The sequence below is a fragment of the Ceratotherium simum genome, chromosome 31 (assembly GCF_057802395.1).
Source record: "Ceratotherium simum simum isolate JZ-2026a chromosome 31, ASM5780239v1, whole genome shotgun sequence".
NCBI classification, from domain to species: Eukaryota; Metazoa; Chordata; class Mammalia; order Perissodactyla; family Rhinocerotidae; genus Ceratotherium; species Ceratotherium simum.
In genome coordinates, this window is record NC_141930.1 from 26,843,182 (window position 1) to 26,869,984 (window position 26,803).

The window sequence follows — 26,803 nt, forward strand, 5'->3', positions numbered from 1 at the left end:
CACTTCAAAAATGAAGGTTTAGGTCGCCCCACTAGGAATTAAAAAAAGAAAAGACCAGTTGAAGTGCAAGCCAAGGGCAAAGGGGGTAAAGAATGTGTACACAAAGGGAGTCACAACATTAACCACGGCCTCATGACTAGTTACCAAAAGAAGAATCACAGGGGGCTATGACTATCTTCTTCTCTGCTTGTGTCTGTAAATTTTCCATAAATACAGCAATTAGTCTTTTTGTTCCTCCCTACTTCCTTTTACCTTAATGAATTACCAACATGAATTGTTGGTAGTGGTTAACTTTATACTTTTGTCTTTAGGTTAAAAATATTCAGCAGGTAATGTGAATACAGTCAGTGGTCACTTAACAACAGGGTATGTTCTGAGAAATGCATCATTATGCGATTTCGTCGTCGTGTGAACATGAGAGAGTGTACTTACACAAACCTAGATGGTATAGCCTACTGCTCCCAGGCTACAAACCTGTACAGCATGTTACTGTACTGAATACTACAGGCAATTGTAACATAATGGTATTTGTGTATTTAAACATTTAAACACAGAAAAGGTACAATAAAAATATGGTATAAAAGATAAAAAATGGTACACCTATATAGGGCACTTACCATGAATGGAGCTTGCAGGACTGGAAGTGGCTCTGGGTGAGTCAGTGAGTGGTGAGTGAATGTGAAGGCCTAGGACATTACTGTACACTACTGTAGACTCTATTAACACTGTACATTTGGTCTACACTAAATGTATAAAAAGATACTTTTCTTTAATAATAAATTAATCTTTGTTGTTAGTGCCATCAAGTCAATTCTGACTCTTAGCGCCCCTGTGTACAGCAGAGGAACCCTGCCCGGTGTTTCTGCGCCATCCTCTCACCTTTCAGCACTACGTCAGATGATGCTCTACTGCTATTCATAGGGTTTTCACGGCCAATTTTTTCGGAAGTGGGTGGCCAGATTCTTCTTCCTAGTCTGTCTTAGTCTGGAAGCTCTGCTGAAACCTGTCCACCATGGGTGACGCTACTGGTATTTGAAATAGTGGTGGCATAGCTTTCAGCATCACAGCAACACACAGCCGCCACAGTGTGACAACCAACAGACGGTGGTGGGGTTCCGTGGCTGGGAAACGAACCCGGGCCACAGTGGTGAGAGCACCAAATCCTAACCACTAGACCACCAAGGCTGGCTAAATTAACCTTAGCTTACTATAACTTTTTTACTTTATAAACTTTTCAAATTTTTTTAACCTTTTTGACTCTTTTGTAATAACACTTAGCTTAAAAAACACATTGAACAGCTATACAAAAATATTTTATCAAAATATTTTATTTCTTTATATGCTTATTCTATAAGCTTTTTTCTATTTTTAAATTTTTTTTTTTCTTACTTTTTAAACTTTTGTTAAAAACTAAGACACAAACACACACATCAGCCTTGGCCTACACAGGGTCAGGATCATCAGTATCACTGTCTTCCACCTCCATGTCTTGTCCCTCTGGAAGGTCTTCAGGGCAATAACACACATGGAGCTGTCATCTCCCATGATAACAATGCCTTCTTCTGGAATACCTCCTGAAGGACCTGCCTGAGGCTCTTCCTGAGGAGGGGTCACTCTTTTCAGAAATATGTCCATGGTGGTTTGCTTGGTTTGCTCTTTTCCATCACAGATTTGCTTGTAAGCAAATAATGCACCATGAACATTCCTATTAATGAAAATCTTTTGGTTCTGGGGTCCATGTTTTCAAACTTTTTAAGCAGCCTGTTGAGGTCTGCAAAAGCTTCTGCTAAACCCTTCACTCTGAATTTTCTTAGGGGTTCTTCTTCTTTTTCATCTCCTGCAGTTTCCTTTTCTCTTGCTACAACATTATGATGGCTACGATGTCACTAGGTGACAGGAATTTTTCATCTCCATTATAATCTCATGAGACCACTGTCATATATGTGGTCTGTCATTGATCAAAATGTAATTATGTGGTGCATGACTGTGCTTAAAGAGGTAATTAGCATCACATAGTAATGGATCATAGACCACTGCCCAGAGATGGCCACGATAACTGGTGTCATTCTATTTTGGGGAAAGGGTAAGAGTAACTTCATTATATCAGACGTAACTGACTTGATTTTGTACACCTGAGGTAAGAATGATTTTTATATTTCTAAAAGGTTGGAAACAAAGAAAACAAGAAGAACATGCAACAGAGACTATATATGGCCAGCGAAGAGCCTAAAATACTTACTATGGGTCCCTTAATAGAACAAGTTTGCTGAACTTCAATTATATGAAGAATTGCATCTTTTAAGGGGAAACTATAAAGCTGTTATTGCTGTCATATGAAGTTAAAATATTTGTAGAAGTGTGTGGATGTAGTGAGTAGTCAAAGGAGTAGGTAGGACCAGGTATTAAGTTACTGTCAGCTCCAAACCACCCTTCTAGACTCTACTTGGTGAAGCTGGGGCTTGAAGTGTGCAAATCACCTTTTCTTTTGTTGGCGCGTTTCTGGTTAGCATCCACCACGTGACACACTAGAGGGAGACTGGAAGGCTGGAGGAGGGACAAGTACCTTGTTCCTTCCTGTTTGCTTCCGATTCCCGTCAGCATTGCCTGGATCTAGCCCTTAACCATGGTGGCAGCAATGGACTCCATTCTCCAGCGTTTACTGACACTCCCAGCACCAGCCTCACTGCAACCCTTCAGAGGTACTACCACTGAAAGCAGTGTCCCTCCTCCAAGGTCAGAGGTCCAGCTCCAGGGAGCTCTTCCCCAAGCTTCTACGTTCTGATAACTCCAACCTCTTCCCTGTGTTACCGATGTCCATGGAGGCAATTACATCTGTGTTCCATTTTTGCTTTTTTCAATTCTTTAAGCTCTTTGTCTAATTTCTTAAATTATCTCTGTTGAAATATCAACTGTGATTTCTGTTTTCCCAACTAGACCCTAACTGATACAAGCAAGTTTTCAATACATACTTGGTAAATAAATAGATACCGGGTACTGTATTAAGCACTGGGGTTGTGGCAACAAGATAGACATGGGACCCTGTCCTCATGAAGTAACTAACTATAATTATAGTAGGTGCGATAAAGTGCTATGGTCTTATAACAATGACCTTAATAAAAGGCTGTGAGATACATTATATTTAAGCCTAGAATGTGGAGTCTAATCAGAAGGAGGTTTAGACTTCAGAATGTTAAAAAATTACGAGTAAAAAAGATATGAAAGACTTGTACTTCAGAATGATTCATCTTCTATAAGAAGTTACTAGAGGAAATGTAAGAGACTACTGTAATAATCTAGAAGTATGGAAACCCTGAACAGGGTTATAGTAGGACTAGAATGAATAAAATGAATACAAGCAAAATGGTAGAGACAGATTCACTAAGTTTTAGTAACTGACTAAATGCAGAAGTCAAAGGAGAATGGACTAGTCAATGGCATCTGAATCTTTAACTCCTAATAAATTAGAACTAAAAGTGGTAATAGCACAAAAGAAGTAGACTATTTAAGAAGTGATATCCAGAAGGCAGTCTAAAATTTCTGACAAGAGAGGTCAATACTAAAGTTATAAACTTGTGAGTCAGCCACAATGAGGAGAGCTCATATCTATTTGTAAAGTATGATTTTATATAATTCAAAATTAATTACACTGTACATACCCCCTGAACTGGTGCTCCAGCGACCATGGCCATATTTGCACGTACTTCTTCTTCGTTTAAACTCAGGCCCATGTACTGAGAGAGCTCCGGATACAGTTTAGGATAGAGATCTAATACAAATAAGTAAATGAATGAATGAATAAAGAAAAAACATGGGTAGGATATTCAAATGAAAACTGTAGTTATTGTGGGCTTATACTTGTGTTAAAAAAATTACATTTAACTTATAAAATCTAGGATGAATTTTAATTAGGAATCTGGAAAAGCACCACCCTATCTCTATAATGACAACTAGAAATGAAAAACAGAAAAAGTTTAAGGTAAAAGTCATAAAATATGAAGACATCTGAACTGAAATAACCACAGATTTCTAAATACTCAAGAGTACAGATAAATTTTCCAAATAAGCTATCTTCCCTTTCCTTTTTCTTAAAATAAACCTACCTACTTAGCAGTTTTGTAAGTAAACTGCTGATTCTCAATTCAGAACAACTGACCAAAATGTCTACTGTCAAGCCCACTACTTTATAACCTCATTTAGTAAACATGGCTACAAAATGATTCTTCTGTACTACAAAAAACAAAAAAAACAAAACTTGTAAATTTCTTTAGTGTCTTTTTTTTTTTTTTTTATAATTTTATTTATTTATTTTTCCCCCAAAGCCCCAGTGGATAGTTGTATGTCATAGTTGCACATTCTTCTAGTTGCTGTATGTGGGACTCGGCCTCAGCACGGCTGGAGAAGCGGCGCGTCGGTGCGCGGCCGGGATCCGAACCCGGGCTGCCAGCAGCGGAGCGCGCGCACTCAACCACCAAGCCACGGGGCCGGTCCCTAAGTGTCATCTTTTAAGAATGTTAACCACATTCCAATGAAATCTTGGAAACAGTACAGTTAAATACTAACAGTATTTAACTTAGTAGTAGAGTTAAGTACTATTTCCCAAAACTCTGTTTTACAAGATTTATAACTTAAAATGGATTTTCTAAAGAAATAATGCTATACATAGTTACGACAGTCCACAAAAACCTATTTATATCTTAGGTCGTATTATTTAGGGGCTGTGTCCTGAATCCCTATGAATTTAGACGGAAAAGGGACCAAAGAGAAGAGTATGGAGATTGGGGAGAGATTCCAGGATTTGGGAAGCTCCCCGAAAAGGAGGTGGTTGGAAATTTCACCCTCCCAATTCCGCAAAAGATAGAAGACAGTTCAGGAAGTTGAAGAGCAGTAGCATGGGGCATACTTCACGTATAAGGTTTTTTCATAAACGAATCAGTCATAAGTTAGGGACTTGTGAGGGCTGAAATTTAATTTAATTAACTTAGTTTTCATTAAGCCATCAAACACATCTTTATATTCATAGTTCACTTTCTTGATTAAAGGGTTATTTTTTGAAATGAATATTTTTTTCTTCGTACTATTAGAGCTTTAGCCACCAATTTTATGCTGCATGTTTAAAAAAATATCTTGGATTCCCTATTTTAGCAAAAGAAGGCTTAACAAATATTTCTGTTCAAAGTATAAACCTACTTCCATCTTGAGAGATGGGAGGAGCAGAAGCTTCAGACAAAATTGCTGGGTTGGCAGGGTTTGCAGAAAAGGCAGTTTGAGCCTGAAAAAGAAAAGAAGAAAATTGTAACAACAATGCTATTTATATGGTTATTTAAAATTCTTATGTAATTTATAAGTTAAACTCAGTACTTCCAAAAAGAAACTAAAACACTAAAGTTTTATTCAAGAAAGTTTAATTTCAAACACTTCAGCCATATATTTTTCAAAAAAAACTGCAAATCAAAAATATATTTCATATTCTAAATATTTTAACACTATCATATAAAACTTGACTAAGTACCATTCTACACATCTTATAACCAACATTTCACAGTGCTGCTGCAAATTAATAAATATTTTCAAAATTCACTATAAAATGGATGGCTACATTTTTACATTTTCATTATTCTTTTACTAATTAATCTAAGTAAAAACACTTTATTTGCATAAAGAAAAAAGCTCACCCACATTCAAATGAAAAGTCACATATTAGAAAAACACCTAAAAATTTAAACCCTTAAGTTGCTAATATTTATTTTGTGATTTTAGTATATCTCCCTGAAATAATCTTTATTGTCATTTTAGCAAGTATAAGAAAGGGTTACGCTGTACTAAATACAAAAATACTACAAAGTATGCAAAACATATTTTATCACTGACATAAAACAATGATGATAAAAATAATGTAATTCATAACTGTTAAACTTGCCAAAATCACTTTGACAATGTATATACGTATCAGTGCTACTCATGCTCAAGCACGCCAGGAACTCTTCTCAGGGCTGCCTTCATAGCCCATGTCATAGTTAAGTATTCCACTGACGGAAATCCTTTTTCCTTTACAGATAGATCTGAGTTTCTGAAATAGCCATATATCATTTAGAGACAAGGTTGGTAGTAAGTTGTATGAGCCATCTCTAATACCACTTTTTATTTAATTGGAAATACGTTGATTAAGTAATGAAGTTTAGACCTATATCTCAATCTAGCCCCGATATTAATGCTAAGAGCAGTCCTAAAGATGCTCAGAGAGATGGAAGCTTAATTTAATAAGTACAGCCTATGAAAGTATTAAATGGTACCTCACTCATTTGGATTGTAAATGTTCTCATATGCTTGTTACTGAGTCATTCTTTAATATTTATTGTCATAATTTGTCATATTCTAAATTGAGATAAAACGCATGAAAATCTGTATAATTTTAAATAATAATCCACAAATTCAAAGTATGTTAAATTTTGAAAGTTCTTTCACCAGCTATCAGCCAAAAGGAGCTAGTGGCCAGTGGATTACTTCTTGGATAATCTTTAAGAAAAAAAAATACTGTTCAGCACTAAAAAGAAATGAGCTATCAAGCCATGAAAAGACACAAAGGAAATTTAAATGTATATTACTAAGTGAAAGAAACCAATCTGAAAAGGCTGAATACTATATGATTCCAACCATAAGACATTGTGGAAAAGGCAAAACCATGGAGACAGTAAAAAGATCAGCAGTTGCCAGGGATTAGTGGGGAGAGAGGGAAGAAGAGACAGAGCACAGAGGATTTTTAGAGCAGTGAAAGTACTCTATAGGATACTATAATGATGGCTATGTCATTATACATTTGTCAAACCCAATAGTGTGTACATCACCAAGAGTGAACCCTAATGTAAACTATGGACTTTGGGTGTTAATAATATGTCAGTGTAGGTTAATCAACTGTAACAAACGTACCACTCTGGGGGGGATGTTGATAGTGGGAGAGGATGTGCATTGTGGGGAGTGGGAGGGGAACGGGTAAGATGGAAACTCTTTGTACTTTCCATTCAACTTTGCTGTGAACCTAACAACTATTCTAAATAGAATTTATTAATTTAAAAAAATGGTTCCCTTTTACATTGGTTATTATTTTCTTTTTTTTTTCATTCATTGCTCTTGTTCTTATCCAAAGAATACTGAAATAATATATATACAAAGCTCTCTGCAAAGTTATATATTTAATTATTATGTAATCTGTAGTAAAAATACAACAAAAGAAAGATGGTACAACAAGGGCTGAAGGACTATGAGCTATTAAATGTAGCAAATTATTTCACACTTACTTGAAATCTCAAACTATTAAAAAAAAAAAAAAAAAGGGAGGGGGGGTTGCCCAAGGAGCACACAGTTACTGGCATGTTGTTCCTGCCATCACAGAAAGCATGTGGAGAGACGATGTTCATGCAGCCACCAGTGTCAACCTCTGCTCACTGTGTTAGGTAACTGATGAGCACTGGGTCTCTATATCGCTGTTTCTTAAAAGCTTATTTTGTATAGGTATAGCGACTACAGGCTCCTGCTAAGGATTCATAATGGATAGAGAGGTTCAGGGATTATATGATGCTGAAAGCCACAGCCTAATGGCTACTGAACAAAATACGAACTGCCAGTTCACTGCTGCAATTTAGCTCTGCTGTGGTGTAAGAGGCCAAAAGATTAGAAATGAAAACTACTTTTGCAGGGGCAACTCAAGAACAAAAACAAAATCACCTACCGTAAAAAATCAAGGAAAAAAAAAATATATAGCCCAAGACTGTAGTGGCTAGGTTAGGAATATTTTTAAATCCAGTGAGAATAAAAACCCCATGTTTCCCCTCCTTACTCACTGCTATATCTCATCTCCGAGTAGCTAGCTTTCTGCTTGGAACCACAAAACGTCTTCTAATGAGAATATTCACATAATTTGCTTCTCCTTAAAGAGGTCGTCTGATATAACTTGTAGCCCTCTTTATTTTCCAATCCAACATTTGTCAATATCAACTCTTTCCTTCTTTTTCTGCTGTTTTCAAAATCAAAAACCTCTGCTCAGTCAACTATGGTCAATTTAGAGTTTAATTCCATAAAAACTAACAAAAAAGGATGAAAACAGAGATTCATCACTCATTCTTTCAGATCTATCTGCAAATCCTTATCACTTAGGGCTCTGATGTCATATTAATGGTTTGTTATTCCTGAATGCTAAATATTTCAGAAAAAATTTCTTAAAAAGACCGCGTGCTTGTTCAGATAAACCTTGTGGAAATAAAAACCATATGGGAAAATACTGACAAAATACTGAAGAAAGATGTGATAGAGCATTTAAGATGATTGAACAGACCACTTAAAACTGGGAGGCATCAAAGCCTTGGCAGCAGAACAGTAGATTGCAGAGATTTTACAAACCACATTTAATGTCCGCAGTGGATCTATGATGGAAAATGTGTGTTCATGATCTCCTCCCATATTTTCTAGTCATTGCTACAAGGTTAATAACTCCAGCCACACATTTGTTACTATTATTGCCAGGTTTTTTCCACCCTAAAAAGGTCAACATTTTGCCTAAAAAACACTTGTATTCTTGAGGTTAAGACTTCTCACAAATTTGTAATAAACTTTTTATGCTCATTAGATAATTATTAAGAAGTAAATATCAGAGTATACTAAGGTGCCAAGGCCTCAAGTAAAATGATCTTTAGGATAAGAAGCTCTGAAGTACTAAACAACTCAAAAAGAATTTCATCGTATTTATCATATTTAAAAGATTCTAGAAATAAAGAAGTACAACAGGGAGTTTATCTTGTCAAATTAAAAGAATAAACTATAGCTGAAAAACTTCTGAGTTTATAAGAAATCAAGTTGAAAGTAAACTGGAAACAAGATGGGTTCATTAAATACTACAAATTATCTCCCGTTAATAAGAACAATAAAACTTTACAAAATGGCAAGAATTGATCTCAATCCCAAACCTTCTTCTTAAGCAGAAGCATCTTCAGAACTAATACTTACATGAAGGACTACAAAATTTTTGACTTAATGAAATTAGAAATACTATAATCTTTAACATAGTCATTTAGAGCATGAACACGTGAAATGTCTGCCTCTCACATCTAAAAGGAAATAAATCCCTCTGCTGTCACACTACCACTTCTAAACACAGCAGGGACTTCACTATTCCTGTAATCGTTAACTTCGAAGAGAAGGCAAAGAATTTTAAACACTGGTCATACCTGAAGATCCAAGAGAACAATGCACTAATTTTGAACAGAACTATGAATGTCTAAAACGTTGGAGTCTATTTTACCAACTTAAATATGTTGTATTTAATTTAAATTTTAAATAAAATCAAGCTATCTTCGAAGAGTTTAAGTCTAGTTTTAAAGAAAAAATACACCATGCCCGTTAATTCATAGTGAAATGAAAAAGAATCGCTACCTTTTCTGTAACTTTTCAGTCTTCAATAAACTGAAAAAAAGTTTATGAAGTGTAGAAATGAACAAATACATCTGCTATTTACGTTTCTTGCTTCACTTCATCTATAACTAGAATGTATGGCATAGTGTATGGAAAAAAAAACCAGTACTTAAACAACTTAAACATACCTGAATTACTTTGTCTACCTTCAGGTCTTCAAGAGATGGGTACAGAGACATTTTTGCAGGATTTTTCTAAAGAAAAATAAAAAAAAAAAATTTCTATGATTCAAATTTCATGGAAGTTTAACTAGCATGTGTAGCCAGCAATGTACACATAAACATGTGTAGATGTTTAAAACAATAGAAACATTTAAATTGCAAAACACATGGAAAAATATGAACATCTAGGCTATACTAAAAATTGTTAACTCTTACCTAACTACCTCTCCCTCCCTTACTACTATATCAAACTAAATCCATTACAGATTTTAAACTTCCCTTCAAGTAAAAGTCCCTTCATTTCAAAAGTTTAGAAAATCAAAGAGAATGGCTATGCGACTTACCTAGTTTACACAAGTGCTTGGCAACTGAGTGAGGGTTATATCCTTCTAATAAAAACCTAAAACAGCTCACATGCAATGTCTATAAAACCTCTATAACTACTAAAAAATATACATATACATATATGTATATAGAAAAAACAATATACACCATTAACAATAGTTTTATCTTCAGAAGACGTGCATGAAATACATAGTAAGAGACTTAGCAATAATAGGAATATTTTTACATTTTAAACATTTCTATATTGTTCAATGTTTCTAGTGACCATGAATTTTGCTTTTTGGAGAGTCATGTGTCGCTTAACGATGGGGCTACGTTCTGAGAAATGCGTCGTTAGGCAATTTCATCATGCAAACATCACAGAGTGTATTTATACAACCCTAGATGGTATAGCCTACTACACACCTAGGCTATATGGTACTAATCTTATGGGACCACCGTTGTAAATTAGGACCATCATCGACTCAAATGTCGTTATGCAGCTCATGACTGTAATTTAAAACAAAGTTCTCTAAAAGTATCACAAAGCTATGTACTTTGAAATTTTGTTAAGCTATGCTGAAATGAATACCTGATATTTTCTTTAAACCCAACAAAACCAAATATATCCTAAGTTGGTACAGAGTTTGATATAAGTTCTTGAGCTGGCTATCATCAATTATTACCTCCCATCTCCTAATCCACCTATTACTGGCTGCTCTGCAAAAACGGAGTTGGGCCCTTTAAATATTGCTCTTTTGCCAGGTGGCATGATGTTAACCTTTGTCACAGGGGGAGGAGCAGGTACACTGAGAGAGAAAGGGTCTTCTCTTCCAGGTTCCAGTGTACCACTTCAGCCAGGCTCCTGCAGTACCTGCTTCTCCAGCATCCTGCTCTTGCAGGAAGCAGCTTCCTAAATACCCAGCTCCTGCTGCGCACAGCAGCCAACACTGGCCCCACCCTCTGTTGAGCAGCTTCCCAGCATGGTGCCACTAGCAAGGCATCTCTCCATGAGCAACTTTCCCTAGCAACCCCTCATTTGGCTTGCAGTGAGTTCCAAAGTGCGGCACCTCCCTGTGGATGGTGTCCCCCAGCACCCCAAAGAGAGAATTTTCAGTAAGTTCGGTATCTCAGAAACTTCACCATCCACTGAGCGACGGCTGCACTCTCTCCAACAAGGCCTGGATCTTCCTGGGGCACTCTATCTCAGCCTCGGGGTGAGTAGATACTTATTAAATTTGCTCTTCCTGTATTTATTCAAGTTCTCTTTACTTCTTACTAGCCAATCCCTGTCTCTTCAATCATCTTATAGTTAAGAATTCTGTACATTAAATTGTCACTGTTCAAATCACTACACGATTTCTGTCTCTTGGTTGGATGCTGAATAACAACAGTTTTTTTTTAAATTGATACACTTCACATACCATAAAATTCACTCTTTTAAAGTACACAATTCAGTAGTTTTGAGTATACTCAGAGTTGTGCAACCATCTCTACCATCTATTATTAAAAAGTTTCCATCATCTCAAAAAGAAACACCATGCCTCCCCATTCTTCCCTCCCCTCAGCTCCAGGCAACTACGAATCTACTTTCTGCCTCTCAATTTGCCTATTCTGGACATTTAATATAGAATCAGAGAACATGTGGCCTTTTCTTTCAGGCAGTATAATGCTTTTGAGGTTCACCCACGCTGTAGCAACTACCAGCACTTCATTCCTTTCTATGGCTGAATAATATCCCACTGTATGGATGTGCCGCATTTTGGATATCCATTCACCACTCAATGACATTTTGGATTGTTTTACACTTTTTGACTACTATGAATTTTGACTATTATGAATAATGCTGCTAATAAACATTTACCTCCAAATTTTTGTGTAAACATATATGTTTAATTCTCTTGGTATATAGTTAAGAGTAGAATTACTAGGTCACACTGAAACTATGTTTAACTTTTTGAGGAACTGCCAAACTGGTTTCCAAAGTGACTGCATCATTTTACATTCCCATCAGCAACACAGGAGGGAGGGTTCCAATTTCTCCACATCCTCACCAATACTAGTTCCCTAGCAGCTTTCCCCTTAAACACAGGTTATTTAAACTTTCAACAATTTTATCAACATTACAACCAAAATCATTTTAAATTCATCGGAACAAATGTTGACTGGTAATCTAATACAATTTATATTTTGGGGTTCTATTTTTCGTTCTGCCACTGGCTACATACAAGATCCCATTTTCCTCATGAAAAACAAACTGGATGAGTGGTTCATTTCAAAACTCGATGAGTAGTTTTCTAAAATTTTTTCCCCATAGAAGCTTTCCTTCAAACAAATACTAACTGAAATTATCTGAACAACTCTGAAGTCACTCATATTCAGACACTCAAGCCTAGAGGAGAAATGGGCTTTTGAGAATTTTTTTAAAATAACAAATATCACCCCAACATATACTTGTTATTTAAACTTAGTTTCAGATTTGCTCTAAGCATGCTGACTTGAATTAACTCTCACCATTCTTCTAAAATACAAAGGATTTCTCAATGACTTTAGCTCAAACTATTTTCTTGACCTCATTTCACCCAATTTGTTTCATCCAATTTGTTTCCAGGTATTACAATGTTCTATCCACAAACTACTTGCTATTTCTCACACAGATCAAGTGCTGCTGTGCCTCCATATCTTTGCAAAGGCTGCTTCCTCTTCATGGAATATCCTTCTAGGACTTGTGGATCAAAATCCTAGTCAAGAGCCACTTCTGTGAGGGCACCTTTGATAACCTCAGTCAGGGGTTCAACAGGACAGTAACAAAGAAAGAAAGAATTAACTATCACTCCAGGACACAGTGCAGAGGTAACAAACAGAAACACCCATCTCCCAGTCTTCCCCTGAAAGAGATATATTTACATGATTTAAAACGTGCTGCCTGTACACCATTTGACATCAGTCATAAAGGGATCTTTTCAGATTCCACGTCTACTCAGACAAGAGAAACAAAAGAAAAAATAAACAAGTGGGACTTCATCAGATTAACGAGCTTCTACATGGCAAATGAAACCAGGATCAAAATGAATAGACAACCCACCAGCTGGGAGAAAATATTTGCAAATCATATTATCTCACAAGGGGTTAATCTCCATAATATATAAAGAACTCACACAACTGAACAACAAAAAAACAAACAACACAATCAAAACATGGGCAGAGATTATGAACAGATACTTTCCCAAGAAAGATATACATATGGCCAATAGGCACATGAAAAGATGTTCAACATCACTAAGCATCAGAGAAATGCAAATCAAAACTATACTAAGATATCACCTTACACCTGTTAGAATGGCTATAATCACCAAGACAAAGAACAACAAATGCTGGGGAGGCTGTGGAGAAACGGGAACCCTCATACACAGCTGGTAGGAATGCAAACTGGTGCAGCCTCTATGGAAAACAGTATGGAGATTCCTTGAAAATTTAAAAATAGAAATACCCTATGATCCAGCTATCCCACTACTGGGTATCTATCCAACGAACCTGAAATCAACAATCCAAAGAGGCTTATGCATCCCTATGTTCGTTGCAGCATTATTCACTATAGCCAAGAAGTGGAAGCAACCCAAGTGTCCCTTGAATAATAAATGAATAAAGAAGACGTATATATATACACAATGGAATACTACTCAGCCATAAGAAAAAGAAAAAATTGTCCCATCTGCAACAACATGGATGGAGCTGGAGAATATTATGTTAAGTGAAATAAGCCAGACAAACACCACATAATTTCACTCATATGTGGAAGATAAACTAACACATGGACATAAAGAACTGTTTGGCAGTTACCAGGGCAAGGGGGGTAGGCACAAGGGGTGAAAGGAAGCATTTACATGATGACTGACAATTATGTACAACTAAAATTTCACAATGTCATAAACTACTAAGACATCAGTTAAGAAAAAAGTCTAATACCACACACACACACACAAAAGGTACTGCCTAAGGGTTTAGCTTCCAATCAGCTAGCATCTAGGTGCTGACTGAGATCCTCCCCTTTGGGACACTGACAGATCTTGGCACACCCTTAACTACTGGGAGTCACTGAGAATAAAGAAGGCTGCTTGGACAATTAAAAAGGTATGAGAGACAAATAAGAACTAAGGCAGGGTTGAACAATAAGGTTCATCTCCTACATGAGACCAGTTGTTCAAGACTAGGAGAGGTGGCTTAATCACTGAAATCGACACAGAGAATCAAGGAAAATGAAGGAACAAAGGAATTTGTTCCAAATGAAAGAACAAGATAAAAATCTCAGTAAAAAGTTTTAATAAAATGGAGATAAATGATTTACCTGACAAAGAACTCAAAATAACATTCATAAAGATGCTCACTGAACTCAGGAGAACAATGCATGAACAAAGTGAGAATTTCAAAACATAAAGAAAACATAAGAAAGTACCAAACGGAAATCACAAAGCCAAAGAATACAATAACTTAACTGAAAAATACAACAGAAGTGTTCAATAGCAGACTAGACGAAGTGGAAGAAAGGATCAGTGAACTCAAAGACAGGGCAGTGGGACTCCACCAATTAGAGCAGAAAAAAAAAATGAAAAAGAGTCAAGGTAACTTAAGGGACTTATGAGACAATATCAAGAAGACCAACAGTCACATTACAAGAGTCTCAGAAGTAGAAAAGAGAAAGGGGTAGAAAACTTACTGAAAGAAATAATGACTGACAACTTCCCTTACCTGAGGAAGGAAACAGACAACCAGATCCAGGAAGCCCAGGCAATTCCAAACAAGATGAACACAAAGAGACCCACACCAAGACGTATTATAATTAAAATGCCAAAAATTAAAGACAAGGAGAAAATCTTAAGAACAGCAAGAGAAAAACAACTTGTTACGTACAAGGAAATCCCCATAGACTACGAGCAAATTTTTCAGGAGAAACTTCGCAGGCCAGAAGGGAGTGGCAGGATATACTCAAAATACTGAAAGAAAAAAGCTGCCACCCAGAATACTCTGCCTGGCAAAGCTGTCCTTCAGAACTGAAGGAGAGATAAAGCATTTTCCAGACAAGCTAAAGCTAATGTAGTTCTTCACCACTAGACCAGCCTTACAAAAACGTTAAAAGGACTTGTTTAAGCTGAAACAAAAGGGTGCTAATTAGTAACAGGAAAACATAACATAATATAAATCTCACTGGTAAGAGTAAATACATTCTAAAATTCAGAATAATTTAACATTCTAAGGGTCATGGATTCACTACTTACAAAGCCACTACGAAGGTTAAAAGACAAAAGTAAAAACTACTATAACTACAATAATTTGTTAAGGGACACACAAGATAAAAAGATGTAAACTGTGACATCAAAAACATAAAACATAGGAGAGGGGGAGTAAAAATGTAGACAGAAAATACCCACTTTCTCCACTTTTATTCAACATAATATTGGAGGTCCTAGACAGAACAATTAGGCAAGGAAAAAAGAAATAAAAGGCATTTGAATTGGAAAGGAAGAAGTAAAACTCTATTTGGAGGTAATATGATGTTATATATAGAAAACCCCAAACACTCCACCAAAAAACTGTCAGAACTAATAAATTAAGTAAAGTCGCAAAATACAAATGTCAATATATAAAAATCAGTTTCATTTCCATACACTAATAAACTATTAGAAACAGAAATTAAGAAAACAACCCCATTTACAATTGGATCAAAAAGAATAAAATATCTACAAATAAATTTAACCAAGGAGGTGAAAGTGTGTACACTGAAACTATAAGACATTGATGAAAAAAACTGAAGATGACACAAATAAATGGAAACATAGTCCATGCTCATAGATTGGATGAATTACTATTACTAAAATGTCCTTACAACCAAAATCTATAGATTTAATGCAATCTCCATCAAAATTCCAATGGCATTTTTCACAAAAATAGATAAAACAAACCTAAAATTTGTATGGAATCACAAAAGATCCTGAATAGCCAAAGCAATCTCGAAAAAGAACAAAGCTGGAAGCATCATACTTACAGATTTCAAACTACATTACAAAGCCATAATAATCAAAACAGCATGGTACCAGCATTAAAAGCACACATAGATCGATAGAATAGAACAGAGAACTCAGAAATTAACCCACACATTTACAGCCAATTAATTTATGTCACAGGAACCAAGAATATAAAATGGGGAAAGGACAGTCTCTTCAACAAATGGTGTTGGGAAAACTGGACAGACACACGCAAAAAGAATGAAAGTGGACCACTATCTTACACCATACATAAAAATCAACTCAAAATGGATTAAAGACTTGAACATAAGACCTGAAATCATAAAACTCCTAGAAGAAAACACAGGCAGTGAGCTCCTAGACACTGGTCTTGGCGATGATTTTTTGGATTTAACATGGAAAGCAAAGGCAACAAAAGCAAAGTAAACAAGTGAGACTATATCAAACTAAAAAGATTCTGCACAACAAAGAGAACAATCAATAAACTGAAAAGGCAACCTACTGAATGGGAAAAAATATTTACAAGTCTGATAAAGGGTTAATACCCAAATAAACAAAGAAACTCATACAAGGGCTGGCCCCATGGCGTAGTGGTTATGTTCGGCATGCTCTGCTTCGGCAGCCTGGGTTCACAGATTTGGATCCCAGGCATGGACCTACACTACTCGTCAGCCATGCTGTGGCAGCGACCCACATAGAAACTGGAGGACGACTGGCACTGACATTAGCTCAGGGCTGATCTTTCTCAAGCCCAAAAAGAGGAAGACTGGCAACAGACGTTAGCTCAGGGATATTCTTCCTCAGGAAAAAAAAAAAGAACTCATACAACTCAATAGCAACAAAAAAAAAAATCCAAGACAGAAGTGGGCAGAGGGGCCAGGCCAGTGGCGTAGAGGGTAAGTTCGTGCACCCTGCTTTGGCGGCCTGGGGTTCGCAGGTTTGGACCCCAGGCGTGGACCGACACACTGCTTGTCAAGCCATGCTGTGGCGACATCCCATATAAAATAGACGAAGATTGGCACAGATGTTAGCCCAGGGCCAATCTTCCTCAGCAAAAAGAGGAGGACTGGCAACAGATGGTAGCTCAGGGCTAACGTTCCTCACCAAAAAAAAAGAAAAGTGGGCAGAGAACCTGAATAGACATTTTCCCAAAGAAGACATACAAATGGCCGACAGATACATGAAAAGGTGCTTAACATCATTAGTCATCAGGGAAACGCAAATCAAAACCACAATGAGATATCACCTCGAATCTGTTAGAATGGCTATTATCAAAAAGACAAGAAATATAAGCCTGCCCTGATGGCCTAGTGGTTAAAGTTTCGCATGCTCCACTCCAGCAGCCTGGGTTTGGTTCTCAGGCGTGGAAACTCACGACTTGTCTGTCAGTAGCTATACTGTGGCAGCAGCTCACATAGCAGAATTAGTAGAACTTACAAGTAGAACATACAACTATATACTGGGGCTTCAGGAGGAAAAAAAAAAAAAAAGAGCAGCAATAGATGTTAGCGCAGAGAAAAGCCTCCCCAGCAAAAAAAAAAAAAAGACAAGAAATAAGTATTTGTGCACCACTGGTGGGACTGTAAATTGGTGCAGCCACTATAAAAAAAGAGTATGGAGACTGCCCCCAAAGTTAAAAATACAACTACCATATGATCCAGCAATTCCCCTTCTGGGTATTTATCTGAAGGAAACAAAAACACTACGCTGAAAACATATCCGCACTCTCATGTTCACTGCAGTATTAGTTATAATAGCCAAGACAAGAAAGCAACCTAAGTGTCTATCGACAGATGAATGGATAAATAAAATGTAACACACACACACGCAGGAATATTATTCAACTATAAAAAAGAAGGAAATCTTGCCATTTGCAACAATATGGACGGACCCCAAGGGCACTATGCTAAGTGAGATACCATATGATTTCACTTACATGTGGGCTCTAAATAACAACAACAAAAAAAGAACTGACAGACACAGAGAACAGATTGGTGATAGCCAGAGGCAGGGTAGGGGATGGTGAAATGGGTGAAGGAGGTCAAAAGGTACAAGCTTCCAGTTATAAGACAAATAAATCCTGGGGATATAATGTTCAGCATGATGACTATAATTAATAACACTATGTTGTATATTTGAAAGTTGCTGAGAGTAAATCTTAAAAGTGCTCATCACAAGAAAAAAAAATTCTAACTATGTGTGGTGATGGATGTTAACTAGACTTACTGTGGTAATCATTTCACATTACACACAAATATCTAATCATTATGTTGTACAGCTGAAACTAATATGATGTTATATGTCAACTACATCTGAATTAAAAAAATAAAAAATTAAATAAGTACAGTGCAAAAACAAAAAAAACCCAACTCCTAGTCCCAGCTCTGCCACCAACTTAAGTTGCTTTCCAGGGTCTCAGCTTGACATATGATATAGTAAATCAACAACATTATCTTTTCTGTAAAGCAAAAGATTTAGGACACATTTGTTCTTTAAATATCTGCTACTATAAGCTATATTCCTATAACTCTTCAACAGCAAAAGGCTTGAACATTCTAGTCCCATAAATCATATTCATAGGAATGCACCATATTAAACTATTCCCTTAAACACAGGAGTAACAAACTAGCTTCAATTATTGTAAAACGAAAAATGGTACAAACTTTTTTTTAATGAACACAAGAGACAACTGAAATGCACATCAGGGCAGTAACCTAGAGTACTACCATATGGTAGCAAAGTAAAAACCATCTTAAGGTCCTAAAACAGTGTTTCTTCAACTTTTAAGTCCATAAGGATAATCTGGAGATCTTATTGATAACACAGATTCCTGAGTCTTAGCCCCAGAAACTGAAACAGTGAGTCTGGAGCAGGGTCCAGAAATCAGCCCTGTAACACCCTGTACACCATCAGGGTCTAATGGACTCGATTTGAATTTTTGAGTTTCTTTTTTCAGCAGTTCTATTTCATGACTTGTGTTCTTTCTTAGAATTAGAAACCTTCAGAAGAAAAAATAGGAAAAAAAGTCTTTACATAGAGTTAAATCATTCTCTCTTACAAATACCACATGGGTTCAATTGGGCCCTTTTATAAATCTAAGATCCACTATGGGATCTTAGTGAACTTATTTCTCCTATAACTTGAAACATTTTTGCTATTTTATCGATCTAGAAATTATTTTATCATTACTCATCAGTTATTCCCAACTATGCTAAAAAAACTAAAATGGCAACAGGAACAAAAAATAAAATCAGCTAGAATGATGATGTAATAGTGAAACAAATCATCACATTATGTCATCCTTCAGTTTGTACTGCCCAAAGTACTGCATCCTCTTTCGAGAACGTATGAAGTCTGGAGACACCATCTTTGTAGCCTTTTTTCTAAAAAGTATTCATTAAACATAATACAAAATTTGGAATTTTTCACCTATGACGGTAGAGAGAAGAAACCGGAAGGACAAAAACATTCATTGGACAAATCGGAAAATAAATGCAAACAGATAAGTAGCTGTACTCTAGACTCTTATGATAATGAGGAAATTGATCATATAAGCAAATCTAAGACTCCAAATTTTCAGATGACAACATCCTAACTGAAGGTTGTCAAACTTAAGAATCAATGAGTAAACAATATACTGCTGATTAATAAAAGAAATATGATTTTTCATTCATTCATTCAGAAGGAAGGACTTTATCATGCAATATATTAAAACAAGCCCCTGGAGAACCTGTTTTTCGAAAAGAGTATTATCATCTTCTTTCATCTTTTATATGTGTACACCAAAATTTACTTGATATGGTTTGTAAGTGGTCAAATGAAGGCAGGTGTTTAAACAAAGGTAACTGGAAAGAAACAGTAACGTAGACAAATTTCTAAAAACTCATTACAATTTATTTTAATTGGTGTTTATAAAAGTATAAATGAAAATTCTTTGCAAATATACAACAAAGATGATAGTCATCCTCTCAATAAAATCATGAGCCAATGCAAGTACAAAAATTACCAGATAGTAATGACAGAACCTATTAGAGATATACTTGAAATGTAGAATTAGTATTGTGTTTTGACAAACAAGTGCATGAAAAAGAACCAAACGTAACAATAAGCTAGAACATATTAGAGATGTATTTGAAATCTGGAACAATATTTATAACAGGAATATGTTCCAACTTCATCCATGATAGTTGATGAACAATTAGTTATACCCAAAGATGTTACGCATTTCAGCTATATATACCTACAAAACCAGGAAAAATTAGAATAAAAATTCGGGTTTCTTATGTCCAAGTTATTAAAATTGTGTTTCTAAAAAAATTGTTTCACTATCCCTTTATTTGCACTTCTGCAAATTATTCATAAATTACCCTTAAAAAAAAGTTCCTTGTACCCAGATGGTAAATGGCGATAGTCACATTTTGTAATATACTGCACATTAATAAGCATTCCAGATGGTTCATATACGGTGTCAAGGAACACACTTTGATAAAGTCTAAAAGGTCTTCCCAGCATGATTTTCAAACTTGGCTAATCATCAGATCAGAATTACCTGAGCACTAGTTAAAAATAGTTTCCCAGATTTCATTGAAAGACTTAGAATTCTTCTTTTTAATAAATATCCAAGGAGATTCTGATGATAACCAACTGAGAAATATGATCATATAAAGTCTACTCTAAGTACATTAATTTCTTCTTACACATAAGATTCCTTTTCTCCTCTATTAGACTGGCAAAAATCCAAAGTTTGACAACACTTTCTGATAATAAGGCTCTGAGAAACACTCATACATTACGAGTGGAAGTGTAAACCAGTACAATTTCCATAGACAGTGAGTTTGCAATATCTACCAAAATTATGAATGCAGATACCCTCCAACCCAGCAATACCACTGCAGGTCTTAGCCTACAAAGATATTTGCACATAAAAAGTGACATATACAAAAGTTTACTCACTGAAGCACTGACTGTAATAACAAAAGACATGAAACAAAGTAGGAAGTTCTATATACACTAACATTGGAAAAAGATCCAAGATATTATCATTAACTGGAAAAACAAAGCATGATTTAGAGCAGTATATAAAGTATGCTAACATTTGTGTTGAAAGGAAGGGGGGAACTTAAGGAACTAGAAAAAAGTACAAACTAAACCCAAAACTAGCAGAAGCAAGGAAACAATAAAGACCAGAACAGAGATAAGTGAAATACAAAACAGGAAAAATAGAGAAAAATCAACGAAACTAAAAGTTGGTCTTCAAAACGATCAACAAAATAGACAAACCTTTGGCTAGAGGGACTAAGAAATAAAAAGAGAAAACTCAAAATACTAAAATCAGAAATGAAAATAGGCACATTACCACCGATTTTACAGAACTAGAAAAGCTTATAAGAGAGTACTATGAACAACTGTATGCCGAAAAATTGGATAATCTAGATAAAATGGACACATTCCTAGAAACACAAGACTTACGAAGACTAAAGCATGAAGAAGTAGAAAATCTGAATAAGACTTATAATTAGTAAGGAGACTGAACAAGTAATCAAAAATACCCAACAAAGAAAAGCCCTGGACCCGATGGCTTCATTAGTGAATTCTACTAAACATATAAAAAAAAGAATTAATACCAATTCTCAAAATTTTACAAAAAAAACTGAAGACGGAACACTTTCTAACTCATTCTATGAGGACAACATTATCCTGATACCAAAGCCAGACAAAGACCCTACAAAAAAAACTACCAACCAAGACCCCTTATGAACATTGATATAAAATCCTCAAGAAAATACCAGCAAACAGAATTCAACAGCATGTTAAAAGGATTACATACCATTTAACAAGTGAGATTTATTCCTGGAATACAAGGATGGTTCAACATACAAAAATTGATCATTGTAATACATCACATCAACAAAATGAAGGGGAAAAACCCCACATGATCGTCTCAATTGATGCAGAAAAAGCATTTGACAAAACTCAACACCCTTTTATGATAAAAACAAACAACAAAACAGTAATAGAGAGAAACTACTTCCACATAAAAAAAGCCATATATGAAAAGTCCACAGCAAACATCATACTCAATGGCAAAAGACTGAATGCTTTTCCACTAAGGTCAGGAACAAAGCAAGGATGCCTGCTTTCACCACTTCTATTGAACATAGTACTGAAGTTCTAGCCAGAGCAACTAGGGAAGAAAAAGAAATAAAAGGCATCCTAATTGAAAAAGAAGTAAAATTACTTCTGTTTGCAGATGACATGATTTTATATATTCAGGGTTTAGAAAACCCTAAAATCTGCACAAAAAAAGGCTGTTAGAACCAATAAACAAATTCAGCAATGTAGCAGGATACACTCAATGCACAACAATCAGTTGCATTTTATACAAAATGAACAATCTCAAAAGGAAATTACAAAACAATTCCATTTACAATAGCATCGAAAAGAATAAAATACTTAAAAATTAATATTATCATGGAGGTGAAAGACTTGGACACGAAAACTACAAAATACCACTGAAAAAAATTAAAGATGTAAATATATGGAAGCACATCCCATATTCATGGATTGTTAGACTTAACATTGTTATAAAATGTCAATATTATCTGAAGTGATCTATGGATGCAATGCAATCCCCATCATAATCCCAACGATGTTTTTTCAGAAATAGAGAAACCCATCCTAAAATTCATATGGCGTCTCAAGGGACCCCGAATACCCAAAACAATCTTAAAAAAGAACAAAACCAGAGGACTCACACTTCCTGATTTCAAAACTTACTATAAAGCTACAGTAATCAAAACAGTATGGTACTGGCATACAGACATAATATAAACCAATCGCATATAACAGAAAGCCTAGAAATAAACCCTCACACACATGGTCAAATGATTTCTGACAAGGTTGCCAAGACTATTCAACAAGGAAACAACAGTCTTTTCAAAAAATAGTGCTGAGAAAATTAGCTATCCACATGCAAAAGAATGAAGGTGGACCCTTACCTCACAACATATACAAGAATTAACTCAAAATAATTCAAGGACCTAAATTTAATAGCTAAAACAATAAAACACAGGACAAAGGATTGACGATGTTGGATTTGGCAATGATTTCCTGGACATACCAAAGGCACAGGCAACAAAAGAAAAACAGACATATTGGACTTCATGAAAATGTTAAAATTCTGTGCATCAAAAAACAATACCAACAGAGTAAAAACGCAACCCACAGAATGGGAGAAAATATTTGGAAATCACATTATCTGATAAGGGATTAACATCCACAATATTTAGACAGCTCTTAAAACACAATAACAAAAAAAACAAACAGAATTAGCAAAGGACTTGAATAGACATTTCTCCAAAGAAGATACAGAAATGGCCAATAAGCACATAAAAAGATGCTCAGTCATTAATCATTACGGAAAAGCAAATCAAAACTACAAGATATCACCCCAAACTCATTAGGATGGCTACTATCAAAAAAAGAGAAAACAACAAGTGTTGGTGAGGATGGGCTGAAATTGGAACCCTTTTGTGCACTGTTGGTGGGAATGTAAAATGGTGCAGATGCTACAGAAAAAGTACAGCGGTTTTTCAAAAAATTAAAAATAGAATTACCACTTCCAGCAATTCCACTTCTGGGTATATACTGAAATGAACTGAAATCTGGGTCTGAGGAGACAGCTGTACACCCATGTTCACAGTAGCATTATTCACAGTAGCTCATACGTGGGAGCAACCCAAGCGTCCACCGACAAACGGAGAAGCAAATGTATCCACACACAATGGAATATAATTCAGCCTTAAAATGGAAGGAAATTCTGCAATATGCTACAACATGGATGAACCTTGAGGCTATTATGTTAAGTGAAATAAGCCAATTACAAAAGACAAATACTGTATGATGCCACTTATGAGGTACTTAGAGTAGTCAAAATCATAAAGACACAAAGTATAATGGTGGCTACCAGGGGTTGGGGGGAGGAGAGAATGGGGAGTTATTGTTTAATGGGTATAGAGTTTCAGTTTTACAAGATGAAAAGAGTTTAGGGATGGACGGTGGTGATGGTTACACAACAGTATCAATGTACTTAATACCTCTGAATTGTACACTTAAAAATGGTTAAGAAGGTAAATTTTATGTTAAGCGTATTTTACCACACTGAAAAAAAAAGGAAGGGGGAAAATATATTTATATGTTTGTTTGTATAGGTATAAAATACCCCTGTATGGATACCTAAAACGTAAAATGGTTGGCTCCCATAAGAAGGGAATATGGTTAGCTGGAAGACCTAGAAGGAAGACGACTTAAAACTGTGTATCTTTTTTATTGCTTCAATTTTGAGCCATATTTCTGCTTACCTCCTCAGAAACTAAACAAATGTACAAAAACTGTTCGCATCACTTGGAAAGAAATTAACAAATGCTAATATAACTATTACTAGATATATATATATTTTAAAGTTGTTTGGGGGACTCCTTTTAGAAACTCTAAGCATTTACTACCTAAAAATTACCTAAATTTGGCAAAAACAGGAAAAATAGTTGAATCATTCTCAATTTAAGGAACTGTTTTACCCAACAGTACATTCAACTGCCAACTATTAGTAAATTCTTCCTCTTTTGGTCATGATTTTTATATCCTTTCTTATAATGCCCAAACATAACTAAAAATTAATGTTGTCAAAGTTATATGGAGTGACTATTTCCTGCATCTTTTAAAACACATTCCATTTGCTTATTTTTATTCTGTGGCACAAACCACTTGATCTATAATATTTACATACCATTTAAACTACAAAAGTTTTTAGAACTAAGTTGGTAACAGAGAAAATGAAAAAACATTTTTTACTGTTTGTCCTTAACCTCAAACAGAAAAGCTAAAGACGGGACAAATCTGAGTTCAAACTAATCACTTATATATACCTGCGATTAAGCTAAGAGCTTGCAGCTGTTTTTCAATGTAATTTTCCTTTTTAATCAATTATTTTTCTCTTTGAAGTAAGCAGATGTTAAGAGTCTGGTACACTAAGTGTACTCTGTAAGTAATGTACTTACACACTAGAAAAAACAGCGGTAAATCTGTATGCAGATAATATATACAGACTAGATAAACCTAGAAATTCCTTTCAAAAACTGGCACATTAGAGGACTCCATGACTACATAATTCCACTTTGGTGAAAAAGAAAACTTTCCACGTCCCTATGTCTTCAGTTTCCCGTTATTACAAGGAAATCCTGAAATGAAAGCTCTGAGTCACTAGATCTCAAGGGACCTTACTTCTGAACACACACCCTGCTGGAAACGTTTCTCTTTCCTCCAATTTCTCCATAAATAAGCGCACAGCGAATCACCCTCTTCTCCATCCCCTTCCAGAAAGCCAAGGCTTCGCCCACTCAACAAACACCTCCTCCCTCCTTCCAAATCCGCGACAGTCCGATTAAGCACCACGCAAGGTGAGTCCAGCCCAGGAACGCGGAGCACGGTGGGGAACCGCAGCCCGGCTCCTTCTGCCCCGGGCACCGGGGAGCTTCTCCAGGAGGAACAAACAGCGCCGACGGGGACCGGAACGCCGAGCAGCCGCTGACTGCGGCGGGGTGACCGCGCGCCCCCGCCCCTGCGCCCCGGCCCCGGCGGGCAGGCAGAGCACGGCGCCCGCGCCAACTTTCGCCCCGGGCCCGGCTGGGCGCCAGGAGGGGCGCGGAGCCCCCTGAGGGGAGGGCGGCGCCGCCCCGCCTCCCGAAACCGCCGCGACCCAGACGCTCTCCGCTTAGTGCCGCGGCCCCTCCGCCCCTCCGCCCCACGCCCGGGACGCGGCTGAGCGTCCCTCTTTTCCCCCAGAGCTGCTCACCCAGGCCACAGGACCAGCTCGCCGCCGCCGCCTCGGTCGCTGGCACGGACTTCCGAGACCCGAGGGGAGGGGAACGGCGCACGCCCAAGGCCCGCCCGCGAGGCGCGTCACGGCGCCGCCCCCGCCCCTGCCCGCGGCCCGCGCAGGCGCACGGCGCGCAGTCAGGTGACCCGGTCCCCAAGGTAACGGGGCAGAAGGGAGGCGGGTGACGGGGGCGGACGTGGCGCCGCTGCCGCTGCTCCCCGGGCTTCGGGAAGGTAGAGCTGCCCACGCTGCCACCTGTTGTGCTTGCCACGTTCTCCACGCTCCCAATGGTTCGTGCCCGGGGGCCCAGTGCCTCCCGCTCACTACTGTGAGGGGTTTGCGCTCGTGGTCACTTGGTTCCCATCACCTCCAATACAAGGAGAGTCCTGAGAACCTATCCTTTGGAGATTTCCTCGCCAACCTTGGACTTCCACCACTATGGTCCTGCTCATCACCACCCTCTCGCTTTACCACCTTCAGGCTCACAAACATTCCTCCCACTAACGCTTCTCAACTCCTGCCCTCTTTGTGTTACAGCTTTTTTCCTTTGGCTTTTATTACTCTCTGTCCATCTAACCTGAAGTTCCTTGGCTGTTGCAAGTTATGTGTGGTACCGCACAAAAGTAGTAACTGCATCCTAATTCAAAAACTAAAAAACTGTATTTCTTGAAGGCTAACTGTATTCCAGGCGCTGTCCCAACAGCTTGATGTATGTAGTCTTATTTGGTCCTTACATCAAGCTGTTAGATAGGTATAACAACCCCATTAGCGTACAAAAACACTGAGACACAGTTTTCCTAAGTTACCTACATTTACCATATCGTTCCCATGGAGTAACATAAGTACTTGACAAAGTAACATTAACTTAGGAGCATTTTGTCTCTAGCCAAATTTAGTGCCACGGTAATTTATGGTAAAACAAATAAAAATCTGAGCATAAAAGAGATGACAAATAAATAAAATGA

General features: G+C 36.9%; 1 protein-coding gene across 2 annotated transcripts in view; it reads right to left on the reverse strand.

Annotated features, from left to right (window-relative positions):
• SDCBP (syndecan binding protein) overlaps positions 1-25,930 on the reverse strand; it is a 36,753-nt gene extending 10,823 nt beyond the window's left edge. The window contains exons 1-4 of one of the 2 annotated variants that reach the window (XM_004435725.3): positions 25,815-25,930; positions 9,588-9,653; positions 5,188-5,269; positions 3,657-3,766 (exon numbers count right to left, since the gene is read on the reverse strand). In XM_004435725.3, the coding sequence (XP_004435782.1) occupies positions 3,657-3,766; positions 5,188-5,269; positions 9,588-9,638 (243 nt within the window). In that variant the 5' untranslated portion in view covers positions 9,639-9,653; positions 25,815-25,930. Of the gene's footprint in view, positions 1-3,656; positions 3,767-5,187; positions 5,270-9,587; positions 9,654-25,814 lie in introns of those variants that run through there. The other variant, XM_087420535.1, reaches the window with a different exon arrangement.
• Between the last annotated feature and the right edge of the window lie 873 nt (positions 25,931-26,803).